The 21,858-nt window shown below is 40.6% G+C and overlaps 1 protein-coding gene across 1 annotated transcript; it reads right to left on the minus strand.

Moving 5' to 3' along the window:
- Window positions 1-409: 409 nt before the first annotated feature.
- On the minus strand, window positions 410-21,230 carry LOC110379564 (anaphase-promoting complex subunit 1). Its single transcript, XM_064038493.1, has 25 exons — window positions 21,023-21,230; window positions 20,309-20,510; window positions 19,652-19,975; window positions 17,926-19,286; window positions 17,425-17,623; window positions 16,422-16,582; window positions 15,338-16,060; window positions 14,848-15,001; window positions 14,219-14,410; window positions 13,686-13,842; window positions 13,135-13,287; window positions 12,347-12,566; window positions 11,716-11,878; window positions 11,009-11,188; window positions 10,388-10,576; window positions 9,760-9,978; window positions 9,177-9,300; window positions 8,514-8,715; window positions 5,461-5,586; window positions 4,710-4,843; window positions 4,269-4,374; window positions 3,771-3,913; window positions 2,757-3,165; window positions 1,685-2,033; window positions 410-1,136 (listed from the first exon to the last, which is right to left on the minus strand). The coding sequence occupies exons 1-25, from the start codon at window positions 21,044-21,046 to the stop codon at window positions 1,054-1,056; spliced, it is 6,297 nt and encodes a 2,098-aa protein (XP_063894563.1). The 5' UTR covers window positions 21,047-21,230; the 3' UTR covers window positions 410-1,053.
- Window positions 21,231-21,858: the final 628 nt, after the last annotated feature.

Below are 21,858 nucleotides of genomic sequence, written 5' to 3' on the forward strand. Positions count from 1 at the left end.
TGACATTTTTGTTCACACAAAATAATCTTAAAATCATATTTATCAATTATCTAATGATAAGCTGATATTGTTTCTTAATGAATCCTATTTTTTGTTATTGAAATGATTGATAAATATTGATAGAAATACGTAGGTTAATATAAGTATGTGTACATAACTATCGCTAACTATTTTGAAATTAGTAAGCAAAAATATAGATATGTATATGTATGTAGGTCCATACCTATTGGTTTTTCATTGCTTTACTTAACCATATTATTTTTTACATTTATTTTATTAATAATTATTACAAAACAGATGTTATAAGCAATTTAAACCAAAAAGAGCGATTTAAAGCTATGAAATATATAAATTAACAATTCTTTGTAAAACAATTTATTTATTGAATTTTTACATGTTTAATACAATTAAGTATCACATTTTCCTTATGCAAGTAAGTCATATTACTAGATATGAGAATATACTGTACTTTGTACTGTACACATTTTTGTAGTAGAATATATTTGGTAGGTTAATATGAATACTGCATAATATTGCAATTACAAAACATATTCAGTGTTACTACATAGAATATTTAAACACTGGGTGAACGTGTGTTTAGCTATATAATCAAGTTAATGAAACTGGACAGCATATAATGATTTACTTTCTTACAAGAGTTGAATGCGTAAAACTACAGCTGAGCCCATTAATGAAGCCAGCAGAATAAAAGCCTGAATAAACATAAGAGAATTGTACAAATCGGTTCTAAGACAATCGAGACATGGTCGGCCAAACTTGGTTAAAAATTATCAATTATGTACTGCTTAATACATTGTATAGAGTTCATTAATAATTTATTATTTATGTATAATATTCTCATCAGTGTTTCTACATTGTGTCCAAATATTCTTTATTCCCTTACTAGTTACAGTTAAGACCTGCTTGTCTGCATGTATTTTTCTTATCTCTGTATTGTATTCCATATATTCATCCTTATGTATCAGTATGCTAGTGATTGTGCATGCAAGCCTGTCGGCAGCTGGCCCGGGTGCGGTACCGCGGGGCGCTGCATCAGCTCAGCAGCTGCAACACCCATCTGGACCCCTCTACGGGGACACTGTCCAGTTGTAGCAGGACTGAGAGGGCCTCATCACCTAAGGAGATCAGATATTGAGGGTTAGGGTGGATCAATATAAAGCAAAGCAAACTAACTAGGACAGGCTGTCAAGTTGTAAATTGAAAGTGGTTTGACGTCGGTATATGTCTCTCCGGTGGTGTCGGATTACCGTTCCATCACGCTATGAGAGTGAAGGTATAGTGAGTGCACCGCAGTCCAAGCTAATGTGCCTGCACGGTAATATGTCCTGCGCAGTTGGCTAACATAAAAGAACAGCCGCCGTAGCCGAAATCGGCCTCAGACGCTATCATCGTCAATATGTGGGTGCAACTACATGAAATGGTGTTACGGTGCGTTGTTTTGTGAATTTCAACTCCATTTTAGTTTTGTGGGATCAAAAACTGTTGACAGAACTTACTTTAGCACTGTACAAAAAATGCAGTGCTCAAAATCAATTACTATTTATTCAAATATTAAACGGAAATTACACCGATACCAACTAATACTAAGATAAAAAAGTGTACTAAATCTCCTAATTTGAGCATGATTAAACGAAGAGAATTGAAATAATAAGACAGAACTCACCCAAAGCCTCTTTCAAAGCACCTTTCGGCAGATCATGATAAACCAGAAAGCCGCTCAAAATCTTCTTAACATCATCATCACACGCACTAATCTTCCTACTACTGGGCAGACCAAGATATTTCCTTAGAAACGGGGTTAATCTACTTTCCCAAGAATCAAATATATTAGAAACTTTCTGTTTGATAGCCAGAGTGAATTCGCTGGATATTAACGGTTCGTTGGTCGACTCTTGTCCGTCGATCTTCATTTCGTTCATAGTACGTTTGTTGTGACTCTCGATTTGTGATAGAAGGAGCTTTATCTGCCAAATGTGGTACGATGATGGGTCGGGTTTCATTGTTTTTATAATCTGTAAAAAAAGAAGAATAAGCATATATTTCGGCTTGGAAGCCGAAAATCGATCTCAGTGGCCTGCACATGGAGAGGCCTATGTCCAGCAGTGGACTGCGATAGGCTGATGATGATGATGAAGCATTTATTTTTGTAGGAAGAATATGTAATAAAATAACAATTTGGTAATTATTGTATTAGAAAGTAATTAATGAAGGTCGTGAAAAGCAGCCTAGTATAAATGATTAAAATGTATTTGCGTCGACACAATTTCGGGGTCATTTTTTGAAATATTGACATGTAATTTTTTTCTGCTTGCTAAAGCGAGTAGATAGAACATAATTTGTGGAATCATACTAGTTGTATCTCGCCTTATGGGATTAGGTAATGATTATCATCTATTCAATAAAAAGATCGAAAAAAAAAATAAAGGTTTTCCCATGGACTTTGTAAGTAGTATATCTAGGTATTTTATTTATTAATCCGTTGATAATTGCGCAATGAATATAGTACTTTTTTTTTCTCTAAACAAGTAGATATTTTGCGATATTGAAAACCTATTATTGACTTACACTTTGTCAAAACTATTTTATTACCAGTCGATGGCGCTGTTTTACTTTGTTCGAAATGAACTAAATCATTCAAAAATATATTTTCTTGTCGCAAAATAATTCAAAAACGCAATTTCTGAGATTACAACGTCCCAAGTTTTCATAACATTATCATTTAAATAACAACTAACCTTCAAAAAAGTAGTCCAAATGGGCAGCGCACACAATATATCCTTGACCACACACTCATAGGTCACCATGCCCAACGTTTGCAAATGTTCCCTCTCTTCCTTCGTATACTGCCTACATTGACACTGATTACTGAACACCACATCTTTCTTCTTCTTCTTACCAATAACCAAACAGTCAGCACAAACATTGGTTCCAACATCTTTGAAGAGGTATTGCTTGACGAAGTTTTGAACCTTATCATCGTTGGTAAAGAGATCGATATTGTCTGTGTTGGTTGACCAAATGTTGGCCTTGTCGAGTGTGAGTGTTTGCGCCAATATGGTGAGGAAGCCTTGCGGGTCGGCGAGGTATGACAGGCAGCCGGCACGTTGTTTTATGTCTATGCACCACGAATATTCGAGGAATAATCTGTAATGTGAGAAATAAGTTATTAATGAGGTATTTACAGAATAAGGTACTTACAGGTATTTATCAAATTGGCAGTATATCATGTTTAATTTCATACAACAGTTTTGGAAGGCTATCATTGACAAGCATGCCAGATTTATGTAACTGATCCCACATTGGAATTTATGCACAACTTAGCAAAATAGCCTATGTTATTCGATTCAGTAATCGAGTTTCATCAGCCATCCTACTAATATTATAAACGCGAAAGTTTGTATGTATGGATGTATGGATGTTTGTTACTCTTTCACGCAAAAACTACTGAATGGATTTTAATGAAACTTTACAATAATATAGCTTATACATCAGAATAACACATAGGCTACAATTTGTAAACATATTGTTCGAAATACTAAACCTGCGCAGACGAAGTCGCGGGCACCAGCTAGTATTTTTTACATTTACAGGAAGAGGTTACTTCGGTTTAAATGGCGGGGAAACAGCTAATTGATTTATAAAATTTGATGAAACTATTACATGTGTACTCTATATTCAGGTAGATTTAACTATGTAGAATCTTGTATATGACAAAAATAAATATTAATTTTCTTATATAATGTACTTACTTCAACTGATCCCAATTGCGGTCTCTCTGGAAGGTAATGGGCCAATACCGCGGGTCGTTAATCTTCACCTCTTTCAGTGTATCCAACTCCGGTATTATACACGGCGCTTTCATTTCTTTCACTACGTTATTTAGATCAATCACCTGCAAATATAATATTTTTATTATTGGTTATTTATAAAACATTGTTGAACTCGGGGCAAATAATAGATTTTTTTTTAGGTTTTTTATTTATTTTAATAAAAAAACTAAAAAAATTAATAGCCGCAACGGTTGACCGATAGTAAGTCTAAGCAACGCTTGGCACATAGTTCATGGATGGGTGACCATGGCGTCATGATGAGTTCCTCAGATAACATCTATACTAATATTATTAAAACTGAAGAGTTTAGCACATTTAGCAACTACAGGGTACTTTTTTTCCGGGTGCGTGAAGTAGTTTCAACGCGGGTGGAGCTTCTGGCGGAAGCTAGTGCAATATAAGAAAAAATGAACTTACCTGTATATGAGCGTAGCAGAGTTTTTCAGTACTAATATCTCTGGGTAATATTAATCTCGCTTCCACAGCCAACACATAAAGATGTCTGAACGCTTGTAAGTGGTACCTGAAATACATTATTTTAATAATCAATCAACGAGAATATATTAAATATTCATACACAGAATGTTGATATTTCTGTTATTCGTATTCTAGGATCAGGATTATCTGATCTTGCAAGTAATTCCTTACATAGCTTTCACACTGGTGGATTTTCCACGCGCGATTTTCATTTTGGGAGGAAAATATGCTTACAATATTGTTTGCTGCCTGTACGAACCGATTGATAACTGATAGAAAAATTCAAACAGTTGTCTTCATGTGCGATTATTGCGAAAAATTTCTTACATCGCATTTTTTTTCTACTAAATATTTTATGAATATAGAGAATATTAAAATTACCGATTATCCTCGCTATGAGTAGGAAACTTAGGGAAGAACGCAGCTAACAGCGCGGCGACGGATGTAGCCGATGTACTGAGCGTGGCTCGACCTCCTCCCAGGAATAGCAGGCCTATTGTGCAGTGGACTGCCATCTGAAATTGTGGGGGAATTTGTATGAGGTTGTGAGTTTTTTTTGTTGGTAAAAGATTTGACTTATTCTTATGTCCAAGTCTACCGATAACATAAACATTTTTTTAAAATAACTGTTTATTTTTTAAGTAAACAATTATTTTAAGAAAAATGGACTTTTATGTTGTCAGTGAATATAAGTTTTCGATTTGTTTAGTATTTTCAAAGAAAAAGAAATAGGTGGGAGTGGGAGTGGGAGAGTTATTAAGTTACTGGGTCCTGGAAACTGTCAACTGTTTTGGTTATACTTGTATAGCTGGCTGGTCTCGGCAACAATACCTATACATATTTGTTAACTATGTGTGCGTAAAGCACGTAATTGACTGATGTGGCTACTGGTTTCCTCTTCTCGTGCGGAAAGAACATTCAATATTACAGTTTTATTAACTATTTTTACTTTTATTTTAATAATGTAATATCGATAACATTAAAATTAAAGTTACCAAGAAATGTTGTTGTTCATAAATTCGCAAGGTTACTATTGAAACAAAAAATCTCGTTTTTCTTTGATTTATTCTAAGCACCTCTGGTTGTCACTTTTCATGACATGATGGTAATAAGTCAGTAATGTCTGTGTTACCTGTCCGCCATGTGTGAGTGGCGGCGCATGTGTGGAGTGCGCGGCGTGCGGTGCGGCGTGCGGCGTGCGCGCGCGCAGGCGTCTGCAGACACGGAGCACGTCGATGTCGCCGCGACCACACATTATCTAAGGAGAGGAAAACATTGTTGTTGTTCATTTGTTAAGCTAAAAAGCTAAAAACAAAATACTGTTTATTAAAAATCTGAGCAATATGACACAAGAGTAGTTTATAAACTGCCACAATCAAAAATATTCTTAAGCCAAGTGCCCATTATCGGTCGACATCGGTGCAGCTCAATAAAACTCGAGCGTGATAACACCGGACAGCCTCTAACGCCCAAAAACTGCCTCGGCAGTCATAAGGACGCCACAGGTGATTTTAGTTAACCTCAGTTTCGGTGAAAAATGCTTACTGACACTCGGCTATACACTCACTGTACACTAGTGTATACACTCACCATCCCGGCAGCGAGCAAGCAGACACACAGACAAGCCTCCAGTGTAGACCGGCCAGCTAGCTCCGACACACTCTTGCCGCCCACAGTGATGAACAGCTTGGCGTAGTGTAGCACGGTGTCCTCGTCACAGACACTCGTCTATACACTCACTGTACACTAGTGTATACACTCACCATCCCGGCAGCGAGCAAGCAGACACACAGACAAGCCTCCAGTGTAGACCGGCCAGCTAGCTCCGACACACTCTTGCCGCCCACAGTGATGAACAGCTTGGCGTAGTGTAGCACGGTGTCCTCGTCACAGACACTCGTCTATACACTCACTGTACACTAGTGTATACACTCACCATCCCGGCAGCGAGCAAGCAGACACACAGACAAGCCTCCAGTGTAGACCGGCCAGCTAGCTCCGACACACTCTTGCCGCCCACAGTGATGAACAGCTTGGCGTAGTGTAGCACGGTGTCCTCGTCACAGACACTCGTCTATACACTCACTGTACACTAGTGTATACACTCACCATCCCGGCAGCGAGCAAGCAGACACACAGACAAGCCTCCAGTGTAGACCGGCCAGCTAGCTCCGACACACTCTTGCCGCCCACAGTGATGAACAGCTTGGCGTAGTGTAGCACGGTGTCCTCGTCACAGACACTCGTCTATACACTCACTGTACACTAGTGTATACACTCACCATCCCGGCAGCGAGCAAGCAGACACACAGACAAGCCTCCAGTGTAGACCGGCCAGCTAGCTCCGACACACTCTTGCCGCCCACAGTGATGAACAGCTTGGCGTAGTGTAGCACGGTGTCCTCGTCACAGACACTCGTCTATACACTCACTGTACACTAGTGTATACACTCACCATCCCGGCAGCGAGCAAGCAGACACACAGACAAGCCTCCAGTGTAGACCGGCCAGCTAGCTCCGACACACTCTTGCCGCCCACAGTGATGAACAGCTTGGCGTAGTGTAGCACGGTGTCCTCGTCACAGACACTCGTCTATACACTCACTGTACACTAGTGTATACACTCACCATCCCGGCAGCGAGCAAGCAGACACACAGACAAGCCTCCAGTGTAGACCGGCCAGCTAGCTCCGACACACTCTTGCCGCCCACAGTGATGAACAGCTTGGCGTAGTGTAGCACGGTGTCCTCGTCACAGACACTCGTCTATACACTCACTGTACACTAGTGTATACACTCACCATCCCGGCAGCGAGCAAGCAGACACACAGACAAGCCTCCAGTGTAGACCGGCCAGCTAGCTCCGACACACTCTTGCCGCCCACAGTGATGAACAGCTTGGCGTAGTGTAGCACGGTGTCCTCGTCACAGACACTCGTCTATACACTCACTGTACACTAGTGTATACACTCACCATCCCGGCAGCGAGCAAGCAGACACACAGACAAGCCTCCAGTGTAGACCGGCCAGCTAGCTCCGACACACTCTTGCCGCCCACAGTGATGAACAGCTTGGCGTAGTGTAGCACGGTGTCCTCGTCACAGACACTCGTCTATACACTCACTGTACACTAGTGTATACACTCACCATCCCGGCAGCGAGCAAGCAGACACACAGACAAGCCTCCAGTGTAGACCGGCCAGCTAGCTCCGACACACTCTTGCCGCCCACAGTGATGAACAGCTTGGCGTAGTGTAGCACGGTGTCCTCGTCACAGACACTCGTCTATACACTCACTGTACACTAGTGTATACACTCACCATCCCGGCAGCGAGCAAGCAGACACACAGACAAGCCTCCAGTGTAGACCGGCCAGCTAGCTCCGACACACTCTTGCCGCCCACAGTGATGAACAGCTTGGCGTAGTGTAGCACGGTGTCCTCGTCACAGACACTCGTCTATACACTCACTGTACACTAGTGTATACACTCACCATCCCGGCAGCGAGCAAGCAGACACACAGACAAGCCTCCAGTGTAGACCGGCCAGCTAGCTCCGACACACTCTTGCCGCCCACAGTGATGAACAGCTTGGCGTAGTGTAGCACGGTGTCCTCGTCACAGACACTCGTCTATACACTCACTGTACACTAGTGTATACACTCACCATCCCGGCAGCGAGCAAGCAGACACACAGACAAGCCTCCAGTGTAGACCGGCCAGCTAGCTCCGACACACTCTTGCCGCCCACAGTGATGAACAGCTTGGCGTAGTGTAGCACGGTGTCCTCGTCACAGACACTCGTCTATACACTCACTGTACACTAGTGTATACACTCACCATCCCGGCAGCGAGCAAGCAGACACACAGACAAGCCTCCAGTGTAGACCGGCCAGCTAGCTCCGACACACTCTTGCCGCCCACAGTGATGAACAGCTTGGCGTAGTGTAGCACGGTGTCCTCGTCACAGACACTCGTCTATACACTCACTGTACACTAGTGTATACACTCACCATCCCGGCAGCGAGCAAGCAGACACACAGACAAGCCTCCAGTGTAGACCGGCCAGCTAGCTCCGACACACTCTTGCCGCCCACAGTGATGAACAGCTTGGCGTAGTGTAGCACGGTGTCCTCGTCACAGACACTCGTCTATACACTCACTGTACACTAGTGTATACACTCACCATCCCGGCAGCGAGCAAGCAGACACACAGACAAGCCTCCAGTGTAGACCGGCCAGCTAGCTCCGACACACTCTTGCCGCCCACAGTGATGAACAGCTTGGCGTAGTGTAGCACGGTGTCCTTAGCATCCTCGTCGCCTGAGCCAGCAAAACGAAGGCCCATGGCAAAGCAAGCACCTGCTATGATGTTGCAGTATGCTTGGCTGGAAAGAGAATGAGTTATCGTCATTAACAGTGCAAACAAATAACGAGTGGCAAGCCACAAACGTTGCCATGGGTACTCGAACATTGCAACGCTCATACGGCTCTGCGTTCGGCTCGGTAGTTGAGACTGCATCAAAGGAACGCGCAGTTGAACGGCAATCTCAGGTTACTGTCACAGATATAAATTGTCCCCAGCCGCGGGTGCCGAACTGTTTAGTGAGTTACCGCGGCCTTGATACACAAAGAGTTCCAGTAAGAACAAAACTAGTTTTAAGTCATTTTTGTTACTTGTTAAAAAAGGCATAGTTTGGTTTACGATATAATTTATGAAACCAACAAGTTCGAAAACTTTTGCGTCACATTTGAAAACAAATAAAAAGTTTTAAAAACTTAGTTTTCCATGACTCAACAATCAACATAAATAAAACCTTTCTTAACTTTAAAATCAAATGTTACTCACTTCATAGCCTCATAATCGATGTTATCTTCGGTCGGCTTGACGAAGCAGTACGGTTTGATGGTGGACGGCACCTGACTCTCCACCCAGTCCTCTGTCGGCTCTATACTGTCCCATAGTACTAGACCTGGAAAATAATTCTACTTTTAACAGTTTCTTCCCACCCATAACACTAATAAGACTGACTGCTATAATTGAATAAAATACATAGTATAACTTCAATAAAATTATGTATCTGTATCTGAGCACGTTAAATTACAGTTCATTTCGTAACATAAGTACTATAGTTGGTGATTGATACACTCGTGGATCGGACAGCAAGTTAATGTCAGATTTGCTTGGGATTTGTCTCCGGTGGTGTCGGATTGACGTGCCCCCGAGGCATGAGAGTGAATGAACAGTGAGTGCACTTGTGTCTACGCAAATACTTGTGCACTATAATATGTCCTGCGCAGTTGGCTTATCTGTTTAGTTGAAAGAACAGTCGCCGCGACCAATATTGTTATCATTAGTTACAGTTTTAGTTCTTTAATTGGTTTTCTTAGATCGCAGGTACATAAGGCCTAGGGTCTGGAGCCTGTATTACCTCTAGCGATGACCCTGAGCATCAGCAGGTCAGGTCGCACGAAGTCCAGCTGGTAGGCAGTTCTAGGCGGCTCCAGCCATCCTGCCAGTGCTGCGTTGTTGGACCTCAGGTACATCAGGCCTAAGGCCAATGTTGCACCGGGAGATGTCACGTCTAGGTTGACGGTTGCACCTTCACGGATGGCGAAGGAACCGAGCTTGTATTTTTCTTTTTGAGAACCTGAGGAAAACTAAAAAATATATAAGATCTGAAGAATATGTTCGAGTAATATGTGGAATTATTGATGGTAATGAAATGAGTGAGGGAGACGAGAATATTTAATTTTGATGTAAAAGCTGTTTCCTTGGCATTGTCTATAAAAGTATGTATAAAATAATAGATTAATGAAAACTCCTCTTAACTTTTATTGACCGACATTGTTGGACCGACATTTACATGCTCTCCGATGCCTGATCTCTCTCCGGTGGTGTCGGATTACCGTCCCATCAGGCTATGAGAGTGAAGGAATAATCAGTACACCTGTGTCTGTGCTGCCACTTGTGCACTATAATATGTCCTGCGCTGTTTGGTAATCTCCTTACATGAGAACAGCCGTCGTCACCAATGGTAGGAGGACTTCAGTACTCACCAGTAAGAGGCACCTTATCTCCTCCCAACATATAGGTCCTCAGCCTCTGCGCTGTCCGCACGTGTGCGGGCTGGGCTCCACCCGAGCCCGCCCCGGCACCTGCGCATACGAAGCCTAGGGCTAGGCCCGCTGCGAGGGCATAGCCTTCACGTTCTACGCAGTTCTCCATTTCAGGACCGGGGGGTTTGCCTGGGAACAATGTAATGAACATTAGTAAATTATATCATGATAATATTGGTTACATAAGTCTGCCCACAGCCGATAATTTTTGTTAGAAAAAAAAATAACACAATGATAGAAATACTTCAACGCAAACGTCCCACAATAGGTCGCTTAAAAAATTATAGCAAGAACGTCTTACAAAATATTAGTTCAATTAATTATCTGTCTTACAAAAGTCTGACGTAGCGGGCAAATCACAATAGATTTTTTCGAACAAAAACGACTTGTTTTGTCGGCGGCATTGCTGCTGGCATGTGTGTATGAGATTTTACGTCCAACTTTTCAGTTCGGGCGTGGTTTAGTTCAAAAATTTATGTTTATGTTATTTCCCAATTTTTCGTTTTCTCGCTGAAGTATTAAATAATAATTTAGGCATACCTAATTAAATCACATACTCACCGATCTCATTGAGCAGCACCTGCGTGTAGTGGGTATGCGCAGTGGCCTGGTATATAAGTCCTACGCCCAGCAGTGCCGCCACTAGAATGTTCTGCTGAATGTCCAGCTCTATGGATGTAGGAGGTAGGAGTGGTTCCAGGTGGATGCTCATCATTTTGGTCGCTTGGACGTCCATGGTTCCTGGAAGAAGAAAAATAACAAAAAATTAAGACCGGACTCTTTCTCCTTCATTTTTCATGATTACGATTGCGATTAGTTTATAAAACATACAAGTTTTAATGAACGGCTTGAGTTGATGCTGTCTATCCCTTTCCTAGTTGATATGTGTGCTGCGACTATTAAGAGCCTTTAGTAGTCAGAACCCCTAAACTATTATTTAGGCCATTGGGTGGATAGGTCAACAAGGAAATCGCTCCAAGTAAAACATTCCTACGTCTACATTGATTTATAATAGTCATAGGTGAAGGTTATAGTAGACTACAGACAGTTATACATATGTAGCTATATATATAAATGAAACCCATCTTCCGTTGTCACGACATAACATGAAAGCGGCTTGACCGATTTGGCTGAAAATTAGAGGGTAGGTAACTTAGACCCGGGAGAAGGTTTTAGGATAGTTTTTGTCACCATCAGGCTACGGGATGCGGGTGAAACCGCGGGCGAAAGCTAGTTTTATATACAAATATAAAAAACTTATTTCTGACCTCTATAAGTAGCAGCTAGGCCGAGCAGTAGGCCGACGCTGATCATCTCGTTGCACTTGACGAGGTACTCGTATATGTTCATGAAGGGCATGTCCCGCAGGTGCCCGTTCAGGCCCAACGCCATCAGGAACCCCGCGTGTTCCGTCGACATCTCGGCTGTACCCTGTTGGTGTTGTTTAGGGTTAATATAGAATTTGCAAACCATTATTTCACAGAGAAATGCCTTTGGAAGGCAGTGATCTTTGTGAAATAATGGTTTGCGCCAGCAGTTTCACTCACTTCCAGTTTGAATTACATGATAAATACATTAAAAATTGCCTATTATTATATTCTCATGTTAATTATTGTATTATTGCCACTGCCATGAAGAAGTAATGGATACACTCACAAACTTTTAATGTTTGTAACTTTCATTTGTATATTTGTGAGATTCAAAGGTGTATTGCATGACAACATGAGCTTGTGTCATGATATCACAGTAACTTTAGGTCCAAGGTGTACAATATATGTGTTATACATATATGTAAGTAGAAGTCTAAAGACGAATGAATGACTTTCTTTTATTAGTTGACAATATTCTTGACCTAAAAATGGAGTTCAAAATATCAAAATTATAGTAAAAAGTACTCACCCTAGGCTTATTATAGATAACCCACTCCGAATCTATAGTAAATCCATGTAACGGTACAAGTGCCAGCCCCGCGGCGGCGCCATTGTGGAAGGCGGGCCACGCCCCCGCGCCCGCCGCCTCCCCCGCGCCCCGCCCCCGCCACCGCCCCCATACACAAACACGTGGAACCTCTACGGCCTCTGTGGCGCCGCAGGGGACGGTGCGGAGGCTTGCCATGCCTCTGTGGAGGTAAAAGGAGTAGGGAAAATTGTAACAAACAAAAATATAAATCTTCTAAAATCCAGAAAGGAACCGTGACTAAGTATCAATCGATCATAAGGTTAAGCAACTTTTGGTACGGTTGGTCTATGGACGGACTATCTTGTCATGCCGACATCCTCCGAGTTTAGAACAATATGACAAATTGATAGGTCCCGACTGTCATTTGATCATCTGCGGCAGTCGTTACGGGTAGTCGGGAACCAAAAAATCTGGCAACAAATCTTATGGTTAACCAAATTACAGAGTTTTGGTCAGATAGGCAGTTACTCAATATTAAACACTCGTACTCGGTATTAGTACGGTTAGACTGGAAGCCGACCCCAAAATAATTAGGACAAGACAATACAGTTGATGTTGAAACAAACTTGGCTACATACTAGTTTATGCTAGCAAACCGAAAAAAAGATAATGCATAATAATCGGTTCAATAAACAACGAGCGATTTTGCCTAGATAATAATAATATTATGTTAGTTTTAAAAACTAATTCTGTTTAGCATTATTCAAAGGTAAAACGTATAAGGTTACCTTGCAATAGGCAGTGCCATGGTCCTAGTGCTGATGGCATATAAATACTTCTCCTGTTCTTCAATAAAGTCGTGGTCGGACACCTCGGGCCGCTGCGTCAAGTTGATGTTCACGGGGATCGACGATTGGAGGAGGTTTATTACTTCTGTCATTCTGTGAAAGAAACGTATTTTTAGCACTGTATGTATGAACTTAAAAAACAGACAAATCTTTGGACTTTAAACTTTTTGAAATTTTCAATAAATAGATTTCACCATTTGGACGTATTGGCGAAAGACATGTTATTTTGCACTCCACAAGGCTTCTTTCTTGCTTACAGAACTTCAATTTTTTTTTAAGTCAAAATTGATGGCTTTGTTGATAAGGCTGACAATTCATTCATAGAAATAGGTTGTGAGTGCGGCAGGCAATAGAAGAAGAGATAAATAATTATGTTTTATGTATTGCATAAATAATTATGTATTTGTTTTCAAAGTCTTCTTTTAAGAACGTGTTGAAATCAAGACGAATTAATGAATTAGTAGTAAAGATACCTAAAAAAAACTACTTACCTATGATCCCTGGGGTACAATAGACTCAGCAGCTGAGTGTTAAGATGTTCCATGCCGGTGATGACGTCCGCGTCCTCCGGGTTGCTCCTCACGCGCTCCACTGGACGAGACGCTAGAGTGTATACTGTGTCTTTCTCCAGCACCTCTAGAGCTATGACTGGGGAGAGAAATAAACTCATTATTTAGTACTTTAATAATATTTGCACGTCCAAAAATGGTTTTACACGGCCAATTGCGCAAAAGTTGCGCAAGGTTGCGCAATGCGCTAAATTATGCGCAACATGACTATCGAATTGAACAGGAAAACTGAGCTTTCAATAAGCTCAAACTTCAAGAAAATAAACAAACACTATTTCTTCTCAAGCTGGTCTTTCTCTATTAGGTAGTATATCACATTTACCATAGACTAGTTATAAATGCATGTTCTACTTAAATATCTAACAACTTTAATGACTTTTTTTTACACTTAAGTCTTTACTCACAACTCCCTCCTTCAAAAGCTAATCAGGATAATTAACAAAAAAATAACTCACACTCCATATAATCAGAAGCAGTCTTCATAGTATGGGCCACTTCTGCCTGATGAGCTAAATCCTCCCTCATCACCAAGTTATACGCCGCCGGTGGCCAGTCCGCTGGGGGAGAACTCTTGCAACGACTGAATATTGTGAGGAGGAGTAGGCCTATGGCGGGGGGTAGGTTGTCTATGTCGCGTAGGGTTATACCTGGGGAAAAATTAATCAGGTTATAATGGTAATATAATAAGATCAGACAGCTTTACAAGCCTTTGCACAGACACTGGTGCAGTCACCGTTCCTTCACTCTCATAGCCCGATGGGACGGCAATCCGATACGAACGGAGAGAGATCAAAAGTAGGACTGCTTTTCGGTATGAAATGAGATCATGATAGCCATGATTTCATTTCAAGGTAGGTGCACATGCTAAATTGATGGGTTCCATCTGTCATTTGAACTTGTGTGGCAGATGTTACGAGTAGTCAAGCCCGAACATCTGAGAACCAATCTAACCAAGGACAATCGTTTGGACCGGTAAGTCTGTCACGCCAGGTTAAATACAGACACTGGTACATAGCTTCATGTGGATGCATCTGAGCCTAGCTTAATTGGCATAGGGAAATGGCTAGGCAAATGGTGAACATACCTTTGTCGCAGGCAGTGATGACGGCATGGCAGTAGGGCGAAGCGTGGCTGCTGTAGTCTCTCCGGGCGCGAGGAGTGCTGCTGGCAGTCACAGTATCCCGGTGTGATATAGTTTGTACACCTGCACTTCGGCCACAGCCTACTATTGCTAGAATCTGCAATATAGGAAGAAGAACCATGGTTAAATCCACTTTCTTCAGGGTTAAGGACATAGGCAACTTCTTACAATTAAAATTATTGCATTTTGACAGACCATTTCATGATACTAAGGCCCGAGTCACACTTCCACAGCGGCTGCCAACGGCGCTGCGAGACCGCTATGGGCTTTTAGGTATTGAAAAATTTTCACACTGAAAGTCGAATCCGGCCGCTGAAATTCGGGTGTGACTCGGGCCTAAGATAACCATTCGACACGAGGCCGATCACCTTCTGACTCAAATTTTAATAACCTCGTAATTTATATTTTATTTGTTTCCAAATAAAATACGTACCTCAATGATATCCCTGGACATATTATTAACATCCGCTAAATAAGGATAGTAGCCCACATCCAGATCTTTCAACATTGAATTCAAGTACGAATACACATTCGGCGGTTCTCTACTAAAATACACTGGTTCACTCAACTTCTTCAAACTACCCTCATTTATCTGAGACTCTTCTTCGTATTCCAAATTCAAATCGGTTGGAAAATCCAGCCAGTAATGATTGACATATGCATCGAGTTTCAAATCTTTTGAGATCTGATACAAGAAGTTTGATAGCGGCCTCAAATTGCTCCACAAAAGAGTATTTAACTTAATTTCTTCGTAAACCAAATGTAAGGAGTACAACACTTGTAACACATAAGGGAATAATACAGAATTGGTGTTAAAAGAACTAGTTTTTTCCGGTTCAATGCTTGTTCGTTTTCCCTTTCTGTAGCCATCTGAGTTTGGTATGGGTAATTTGAGCATGGTTAGAGAATGTCCTATAGCTTTATGCATTTTGGAATTTAGCAAATAATTCCAGTCATCTGGTGACCCGTCACTGGATGCTCTCTGTTTCTTAGTAGCGACCTCTGGTTCTGCGTCATCATTTTGTTTAGTGTTCAGTCGTTCTACGTCGTAGCCGATGAGAGAGAGTAGAAGGTTCGAGAACATCGACCATTCTTGTTCGGGAGTTAGGTCTTGTGTGCCGGGGGCGTTGCGTACGCCGTACCATTTGATTATGACCTGTGAAGAAATAAAGTGATAAAATTCGAATATATTGGAAAGTTTTCACAAACAAACTTGTGTAATTGTAAATATAAAAAAAAGCATCGAAAACTGTTGTTGCTTGTAAATAAAAAATGCCAATTGTCTTCTGATGTAATTTTTGGGCTACTCAGTACTAAATAAGTTACGATCTGCAATATCAGATGTATCAGGATACAATGCATAAAAAAAAACAAAGTATATTTCATGTGCAGTAATGACCCCTGCACCCAAAATATCGTCTGGGCTTCTATAGCAAACATGACAGATTGCCCCTTTGTAAGGCTATTTCAATAATGAAAACTTCTAAGAATAAAAAGATTAGAAACTATTTACGCACCTGCATAGTAACATCCTTAGGTAGTATAGCTCTAAGTGCGGTGTAGCATCGCGTGACCAGCGTGGAGCACGTCAGTGGCGGTAGCGAGATGCGATACATGGAGCCTGTCTCGAACTGCAAGGTCAAGCGGGACCCTGCCGCGTCGCAGAGACCACATAGACCTAGAAAAGTTGTTTACATATACACAATTTCGATTATGAATTTAAAAAACGTTCTTTAGGTGATGGTTCTTGACAAATCAATTGACAGGCTAAAGCAGTAATGCACAAAAAAGTAACCCTTATTCCTAATGTTCAAAGCTCTCTTCTTCTTAAAACCTACCGGCTAGGTTAATTACACCAAAGGATAGGAAAACTTTGCTGTACAGCAATGGAGTTTATATGGGAGGAACTAAAATCACTCTTATTCCTACTTACCTAAGCTCTCTTTCTGCTCAAGCCTGGCCGCTGAAGTATGAGGCACTGGTGACAGGAGATGCAGTGCTGAGTCGTCGAAGGAAGCCTCGTTACATCGGCTGGGGAGTAGACTGGCACGTCTACTTCTAAGCAATGCAAAAATCGCTCTTATTCCTACTTACCTAAGCTTCCCTTTTGCTCACATCTATCAGTTCCGGGTGCTACACAAAAATTTACTCTTAAGTAACTGACCTAAGCTCTCTTTCTGCTCAAGCCTGGCGGCTGAAGTATGAGGCACAGGCGACAGGAGATGCAGGGCGGAGTCGCCGAAGGAAGCCTCGTTACACCGGCTGGGGAGGAGACTGCTGCGACGAGGGAATCGGGACTGGAAGATCTACTCCTAAGCTATACAATAATCACTTTTATTGCTACGTACCTAAGCTCTCATTTTGCTCTAGGCTCTAGTCTTGCAAATTACATAAGATGCTTTGGATGCTAAATAAAAATCGTTCTTATTGATACTCACGTACGCTGCCTTTTTGCTCATCCTAGGAAATTATATGTCAGGTTCCTGGTGCCAAGCAAAAAACACTCTTATACCTACTCACCTAAGCTCTCTTTCTGCTCAAGCCTGGCCGCTGAAGTATGAGGCACTGGCGACAGGAGATGCAGCGCTGAGTCGTCGAAGGAAGCCTCGTTACACCGGCTGGGGAGCAGACTGCTGCGACGAGGGAATGGAGACTGGAAGGTCGCCCGTTTGGTGTATGGTGAGTCTATTAGGCGGGCTAGAACACCTCCTACGTGGACCTGGAAATTAGAGAACGATTATTTAAAGCGCTTTAAAAAAAAGTGGTGAATAGAATAAGGAAAATTATAATAAAGCGGTAGGGACACCACACTTACACTAATCCAATTTTTTAAACAAAAATATTCATCAAATTCTGTACATAAAATGCTTATTTGTTCGAAAATAGACGATTCAAATTAATTTGATTATCGAAATGGTGGCTACTGCTGGTCAAAGTCAACAAGATTATTAGATATTGATAAATGAAGTAGTTATAAGTGAGTAAAACAAAGATACAAGTAAGTCTATAACAAAGACTAACCTTCCCAACAACATGATTACCAGACTGCAAAATGATATTTCCCGCTTCATCAATAAGTGCTATCATATTCAAATGTTCCAACACCACTGCATCTTTAGCCAGCACCGTAGAAACCGCACCCACCATTAAATTCGTCTTAGAGGTCTGCCCAAGAGAATGGGACCTTTGCAATCTCACTATTTGTAACCTACTTACACCTCCCACTTTCACAATAAAACATAAATAATCATGACCAACAAGGTCAGTATGCAAAAAGGTTTTCATATCACTTGCTGACTCGATAGGATCTCTCCGAATTGTCTGGGTGTCCGTCCAGATATGGTCCAGACATATGTCTGGGTACAACGGTAATGATGGTGGGTTTTGAGGACCATTGTTAGCCATCATCGATGTGTAGGATGCTTGACCGATGGAAGCGTGAGGTGATAACCCTTGCTGGTGGAAAACGTTGGCCATGGGACTGTTGATTCTTGATCGAGACATTGTTGGAGTACCAGGCATTTTCTTAGACTGGTACGGGCTTCCTAAACCAGTTGCCCAACTAGTGACATTCCTCTGGCTTTGCATAGGACTACCGACAAAGTCACAGGACTGACTAAAGACTGTAGTAGTTGAGTTCATATTTGGGCACATTGATAAGCACTCATCTCGCAAAGTCTTCCTGATCCGCCATAGAGAATGGGTACCCAATTTCCAGTCGTACAGCAATATTATACTGGGGTTTGAGCTCACAAAGAATATCTGCATATCTCCATCATTGTAGTACTGAAGACCTTGTGATGGAGACTTCATTAAAATAGGAGTCACTTCATCTAAAGGGTGTGTCAAAGAGAAGCAAGTAGGTAAAGAAACATCCTGTTCAAAGCCAGACACACAAGAATCTGCGCGTAACTTCGAACTCATGTTAAACGGATAGTTCGATTTAGACTTCGAAAAAGTACTGTTTTGTGAATCATTGAATTTCAAAAAAGAATTCGGTAGGATAGAGTTTTGGGTCAATGGTGTAGCCTCCTTTTCAAGGAGAACTCCATACTTCATCGGCCAAACTTTTTTCACTTGGAACGGTATACTGGTTATGTATTCCCGTCCTTCATTAGCATATACTTTCATGCACTTATTATCAACTAACAGTATAGCTGGCATAATTTTAGTCTGTATATGTTCGGTGGTATCTTCAATCTTAATATTTTTCTTAACATCGCCTATCTGTGTGTTCAAAGCATCTATAAGCATAGTGTTCTTGATGTCAATGTGAAAATTGCAGAAGGCGGCGTGTTTTATAGGATTCTCTATGGTGTAGCATGCTATTGTTTCCCTATGTTCTGGGTCTGATAACTTTGTTGCTGGTGTGGAGATGAGGCCTGAAAATTAGAAAAATATGCCTGATAAGATACCTAATACAAGAAATCACATTTAAGTAAGTATGTCCTAAAATCCAAAATTTATTGACATTGCTTCATCAGATATATACTAAAATTATGAAGTTATAAACAAACATCTACATATAACAACTGATTACAGATAAAAATTTAAAAGTAAAAGATTTTGTCAAAAAATCTATAGGTTTTAGGATCAGTACTGAATCTGAAGTAAACTGAATCAATTTTGAAATATTTTGATTTGAGAACACATTGAAATTACATCTATTTAGGACAATTTTACTTGTGAAAAATAGGTACTAGTTTCCTAATTACTCTACTACTTACAGCTCTCTTAGCATGCTTACCTTTAGACCAAACAGCAGTACATCCCTTCACATACAACTCCTCTTCATAGGAGCAATCAGTCTTTGGGTTTATCGCAGCCTTACTACTCCTACTCGGACCAGACGTCAGGTTAAATTTCTTGGACATATTGCTGGAACTATTAGCACTACCCCCTCGGGAAGGACCAGCAGAGTTCAAACCTTCCGCATCCATCTTCTTCATCCCGCTAATAAGTTCCGACTTGATGGAGATGTTGAAGTCATGTTTGAGCCGACTTGGGGCCCTAAATGATTCCGAGTTGTACTCATACTTGGAGTCTTTTGGTTGTGGTTCATCTTCAAAATCTGTAATAGAGTTTGATAGACTAGATATTACTTTTTTTAATACACAGAACAATATAAAAATCTTTTTTATTCTATATGATTCTAGTCAGATTGTTATAAATATATGAATAGTACAAACACAGAATAATAAACATAAGGTAAGCATGAATAACAATTTTTTTAAAGGCCAAGGAATTTTATGAAAATAGTATGTATTTTCAATATTTGTGACAGTTTTCATATGGGATATTAATAAAATTACATAGAGAAATAAATTAAGGCATTGGTTTCTGAGCCTCTTAACTGCATGCCACATGTAAAAAAAGTAAGTTTCATTTAATTTTCTCTACAAACCATCAGTACTCCTATAGTAAACCTCGCGGATGCACCACCACTCCTGTTCTTCAGCATCCCGAGCCTCCAACAAGCTCTCATCCTTAATAGCAAAGTTGGTGAGCTTGTACAGCAAGGAGTTCTCCGACGCTGACGTGTTGTGCTTGCTGTATATCTGACCCGGGTGCCTCGCCAGCACTGTTCTGCCGTGTGGCACAAACTCCTGGGAGACGGAAGTGGAAATGTGAGATTTTACTGAGAAATATGGAACTATTGCGAAAGTAATATTAAGTAGAAAGAAAACTGCAATGTATTGATTAATGTTAAAATTCTATTATTTGAATTTGAATGCTTGTGGCATTGTGTGAAAAGGAAAAGTTAACTGAGAAGTTAAAGAAAGTTACTTTTTAACTAATGTAACTTAGCCTGTAACCTGTTTAAACTTATTAAATAGTTTAGACTGCCATTGTAGTTGTATTTATCACGCAATTTATAAAGTGTGTCCAATAAGATTCTTCAGAAGACAAATTCCTTCGATAATTTGAAATTAGAACAATAGTTTCAATAACAATGAGAGAACCGCATGTTTTTTCTCGTTTTCATTGTTATTCTTATAATTTCATCAACATTTTAACAATGGTACTTGAATAAAGGGTCTAGTGATACATAAAGCTAAGGAATCAACAATAATTTAATTGTAATTGCGAAGAAAAATAAAAACAATAACATTCTTACCAAAGGCTCAGACGCAGCAATCATAATTTCTTCATCCAGATTTGAAAGAATGTTTGTAACGACACACACACGTGAGCTTTTAATGATGCCTAGATTATTCTCTACCACACGACGTGAAATTGTAGATCAATTTATTCACTTTTTTGTGGTTTTTCTAACGAGAGAAATACCATCATAGAACAATTTTTTGACTGTTGAATTTGTTTGACAGCCGGCCGCAGCAGTTAAGATTACGTTTCGTTTCATGCGTTTCATAGTAATTAAAGCAACAATTCAGATGATATTACTTAATCAATTTATTTAAATAAAATGTATATTATTATTGTGTTAGTATGTGTGTATTTTTTATTGAATAAATCTTATTATGTTTATTTTAATTCACAGTAAAATGATTTTTTTTTTAACAGTTTCTTACATGTTCTCTAAATAATCAGTGGCAGGTATTTCCCCTGAACATTAAAGTTGTTTTGCCATAGGTACTTACTTAAAGGAATAAATCATCATCTGCAAGCCAAGCTATCTTGAGGTCGTCTTTTGGTCGACCGACAGGCATCTATCCGATATAGGTAATTTAAAAAATCATATACATAAGGTAAGTAAGGTACAACGTACCTACACAGGTACCTATAGACATAAATGAAGCAAGAATATATAAGACTTCCTACAGGGAGGAGGTACATATGGGAAGTTAGCGAGTTTATAGGGGTAGGACATAGCAGGAATGCATACGGCAATACAAATAAAATAAAATTGATAAAATATCCTCATTAGTTACAGAGTTACAGCTATTTAACCATGCGTGGACGTAACAAACAACTTTTAGGGATATGTTTGAA

Source organism: Helicoverpa armigera, chromosome 16 (genome assembly GCF_030705265.1).
Source record: "Helicoverpa armigera isolate CAAS_96S chromosome 16, ASM3070526v1, whole genome shotgun sequence".
In the NCBI taxonomy this organism is placed as follows: Eukaryota; Metazoa; Arthropoda; class Insecta; order Lepidoptera; family Noctuidae; genus Helicoverpa; species Helicoverpa armigera.

Coding starts and splice junctions, on each gene's coding strand:
- LOC110379564 (XM_064038493.1), bottom strand. CDS start 21,046: ATGATTGCTGCGTCTGAGCCTTTG. Junction 11,189..11,715: donor CCTAGCTGCTACTTATAGAG/GTCAGAAATAAG, acceptor TTCTTCTTCCAG/GAACCATGGACGTCCAAGCG. Junction 9,301..9,759: donor GCTCAGGGTCATCGCTAGAG/GTAATACAGGCT, acceptor ATTATTTTCCAG/GTCTAGTACTATGGGACAGT.